The sequence below is a fragment of the Triticum dicoccoides genome, chromosome 7B (genome assembly GCF_002162155.2).
Source record: "Triticum dicoccoides isolate Atlit2015 ecotype Zavitan chromosome 7B, WEW_v2.0, whole genome shotgun sequence".
Classification (NCBI taxonomy): domain Eukaryota; kingdom Viridiplantae; phylum Streptophyta; class Magnoliopsida; order Poales; family Poaceae; genus Triticum; species Triticum dicoccoides.
Window position 1 is genome coordinate 460,362,207 of NC_041393.1, and position 3,709 is coordinate 460,365,915.

General features: G+C 38.9%; 1 protein-coding gene across 2 annotated transcripts in view; it reads left to right on the forward strand.

The window, feature by feature from the left end:
- LOC119337360 (protein SWEETIE-like) overlaps positions 1 to 3,709 on the forward strand; it is a 33,304-nt gene that overhangs the window by 25,026 nt on the left and 4,569 nt on the right. For both annotated transcript variants that reach the window (XM_037609476.1, XM_037609477.1), the window contains exons 32-40: positions 17 to 237; positions 348 to 495; positions 601 to 669; positions 1,139 to 1,195; positions 1,388 to 1,474; positions 1,560 to 1,688; positions 1,792 to 1,992; positions 2,068 to 2,511; positions 3,113 to 3,166. In XM_037609476.1, the coding sequence (XP_037465373.1) occupies positions 17 to 237; positions 348 to 495; positions 601 to 669; positions 1,139 to 1,195; positions 1,388 to 1,474; positions 1,560 to 1,688; positions 1,792 to 1,992; positions 2,068 to 2,511; positions 3,113 to 3,166 (1,410 nt within the window). The remainder of the gene's footprint in view (positions 1 to 16; positions 238 to 347; positions 496 to 600; positions 670 to 1,138; positions 1,196 to 1,387; positions 1,475 to 1,559; positions 1,689 to 1,791; positions 1,993 to 2,067; positions 2,512 to 3,112; positions 3,167 to 3,709) is intronic.

Here is a 3,709-nt window from a genome sequence, read left to right on the forward strand (position 1 = left end):
TTTTTTTGCCATTCAGGTTCTTGCTACATCAGTTACAAGAAATACGAGTGAAAGTCTGACCAGTTCTGGACATGATTCCGTTGACAGTACACATGAGAATGATGTGTATGGAGAAGATGACGACAATATGATTTCCGGCCCAAAGCAGGAGCAAGTAAACTGGTCTGCTCCTATATCGAGTCAGTTTTCTCGAAGAAATAAGCACCTCAGATACCGCACTAGGGTATTTGCAGCAGAGTATGTTGTGTATATGACTTTTGCTTCTATTGAGCCCAAACTTTTCTGAAGATACCACGAAATATTCTTTGTTTCCCACTCATCATGTACTTTCTATTTTGATAAAACAGATGTGTTAGCCATGTACCGGTTGCAGTTGGAACAGAACCAGCTCATTTTGATCTCTTGTTGGCAAGGAGTGCAATAGCTAAGGGGACTTATTTATCAAATGATTGGCTCGTGCTTAAGCTACAGGAGTTGGTCTCGCTTTCGTATCAGGTCCAAACATAAAACAGATCTTACATACAGACCATAGAACTATCTGAAAGAAGTTCTTAAGTCAAATTTGCCTGTTTAAAGCTAACAACTACATTTGCATGGCAGATAAGTACTGGACAGTTTGAGGGCATGCAACCGATAGGCGTGCAGCTTTTATGTTTGATTATGGACAAGGTATCTCAGCTCTTCCAAAGATATAGGCCTTGACATAAATACATAAGTTATTCATGCAATCAACCATTCACTTTATAGCAATTCTAAGGCACATCTGTGACTTGAATTATAATATGGAAGAACTGGTCAAGGCTTGTTGACCATGCATATTATGTTGCCTTTAAAATGCCGCGTAACTATAGTACATTGTTTTGTGAAGTATAATGTTGTACATGTGTCCTGAAATGATTTAGGCACCTAGTAAGTCTAGTCTGTCTATCATGCAATAATGAAGTCCTGTTATCTGCTTGCACAAAGCATGTGGTAGTCCTTATAATTGTTTCACCAGGGATATTGACTACCGAATTGAGATTTTTAAATTATCTATCTTTTTGTATGAATCCTTTCCTGTGATTATATTAGTCCTCTAATTATCTATTTTAAATTATTTACTCTGTTAAGCTCAACCTGGGCCCTTTTTTTTTTCTAGTTTGGCATGACAGTGGATCCTGAATTTCCTGGACATATCTTGTTAGAACAATTTCAGGTGATTCTCTGATCTCATCACTTCCTAATAGCAGTTTTGAGCAAAAAAGAAATTCTTGATGGCCTGTGTTCTTACTGTGTAATCCAAGACATGCATGCGGCAGATGTATGCTGACAAATCATCTATGCTGATATAAATTAACCAAGTGATTGACCAATTATTTGATGCACTGTTGCGTACTTCAAAATGCAGGCTCAGCTTGTTTCAGCTGTTAAAACGGCAATAAGTACTACTTCTGGTCCACTTCTATTGGAGGCTGGCCTTGAACTTGCTACAAAGGTGAAAGCTCTATCCCTAAATGAATCCTGTTCTTTCCCTTTGATATTGATCTCCACTTATAAACAACTATGCTCATTAACACCAGGTTATGACGAGCAGCGTCATTTGTGGGGACAAAGTAGCCCTTAATCGACTCTTTTTGCTAATATCCCGTCCACTAAGTGATATAGAGGGCCTTTTTTACCCATCTTTTGCTGACTGGGTTGTGTGTAAGGTATTTCTCCTAGTTTTTCTTCTGTAGTGATACATCTCTTCTGTTTTTGTTTTCAGTATCTGGTACCTTCATTGTTTCTGATCTATGCTGTGCAATCATACAGATCAAAGTGCGCCTTCTTACAGCGCATGCTGCAGTAAAATGTTACACCTATCAATTCTTGAGGGCAAAGGAAAATGTCCCTGATGAACACCAGCAGCTGGCACCTTTACTAGCAAATAGCTCAACGCTATTGGGGAAATATTGGGTTGGAGCCCTCAAGGATTACTTTTCTATAATCTTTGGCTTGCATTCAAGAATTAATGTAAGACCATCCGTCAAACTCCAATTACTGCACACCTAAGATTAGGAAATGACCTATATTGTTTTCTTTAAACAGCACAAGCCATTCCTTGATGGAATTCAGTCATTATTGGTCTCGTCGAAGGTACAGAAGTATCTTGATGAAGTTTGGACACTGATTCTCCAGGCAACAGCTCTTGATGCAGCTCCTGTGGAGTTCGGCGCGGATGATTCTGAAGATGTTCATGAACACATGTTTATCTCTGGACGTAGTATGGTCAAATTGGAGGAAAGTGATTTCCAGTTTCTCTGGGGACAATCTGTCCTTGTGCTATTTCATTCACACCAATCGACGGAGAATGGTTCTGTCAAGATGAAGCTTGACTGTAGCAAAGAGAATTTTTTTTCGAACATTGTTTTCTATGGACTAGATAATCCAAGACCATGTGATCAAGTCTTACCTGTGTTATTGTCCCTCACAACTGAAGCCTTTTTCAGCAAGGATTTCCTTTCAGTCGATATTTGCCAGGAACTCCTTCAGGTCAGTGCATTCTGCTCTATTCTCGATATTTACTTGTATTCTTGATTATGATGGGAATCTGAGTATAGTGGTAATGTATGCATTACTAGGTGCATATACACATCTGATGAGTGCGATGGTTCTCTAGTTTAGTTTTGAGTATATTTCCGTCAACCTTGAGTTAGTAGAGCGGCTGAGCCTACTATAGCCATGCAAATTTCAATGCAAGGGAACAACTTTGGCCATGGCAGTCTCTACCATTAGCTAATAAGCTCAAGTATTTAGCTTTTAATATGACAACAGAGTCTTATATCTTAGTTATTTCTGTTTCTGAGGGAACTTGCGTCGGCATACCCAACTAAACACTATTCATGTTTCCAAATGATAAGATGCCTAGATGCAATTCTGATACGCCATCAGTGTTCTTTAACTCCATGGACACCTTTGGGTGATTGCATAGTTGCAAATTGGTATGCAGGTCTGAGGTTATCAAAAAAGATATGAAGCTGCTTGCTTAGATGTGTTACTGTTTATTCTTCTATTTAGTTGTGAGTTCAACTTTATTAATTGTGTCATATCCTTCTCAAGGCCATTCTTACGTTAGCAATTTGCATCAATGCAGGCTCTAATATATGCTGATTGCTCTGGTGCTCCTGTTGTATCTCTGTTCTCAAAGGTAATCTACCAATGACAATTCATCGTGCTTTCATCATGAGCACTCCTGAATGTGAACATTATCCTTATGTATAATATGTTTGAGAATATATGATTATCAGTACACGTGAAAATGCAAAGAAAGAAGATGAAAGTTGAAAACAAGTTCATAAGTTGTCAAAATGATTTGGGAGACACAGTGAAAACTGCTGCATCTGACAAATTTACCTGAATTAAGCATTGATTATGCTGATCTGGGAGAAACAGTATGCGAGATCAGGCGAATTAGCCTGATACATCCCTTGGCTAAGCTCTTTGCCTAGATGCTAGTATCGTGCCTCTCTCCTAAGCTTCCGGCAATTGTGCCTACAAATTAATGCACATTCATCTGTAGAACTCATAATCCATGACAACAGTGGCGGAGCCAGAAAATATGTATCAGGGGGACCAAGTGCTGCAAAAACAAGTTAGGGAGGGCTAAAGTATTGAAAAATAGATTTTCAGCAGCAAAAAATACTGACTATGTCACTGTTTGTAGCAAATTTGCAGCAAAATCCTATGCGCG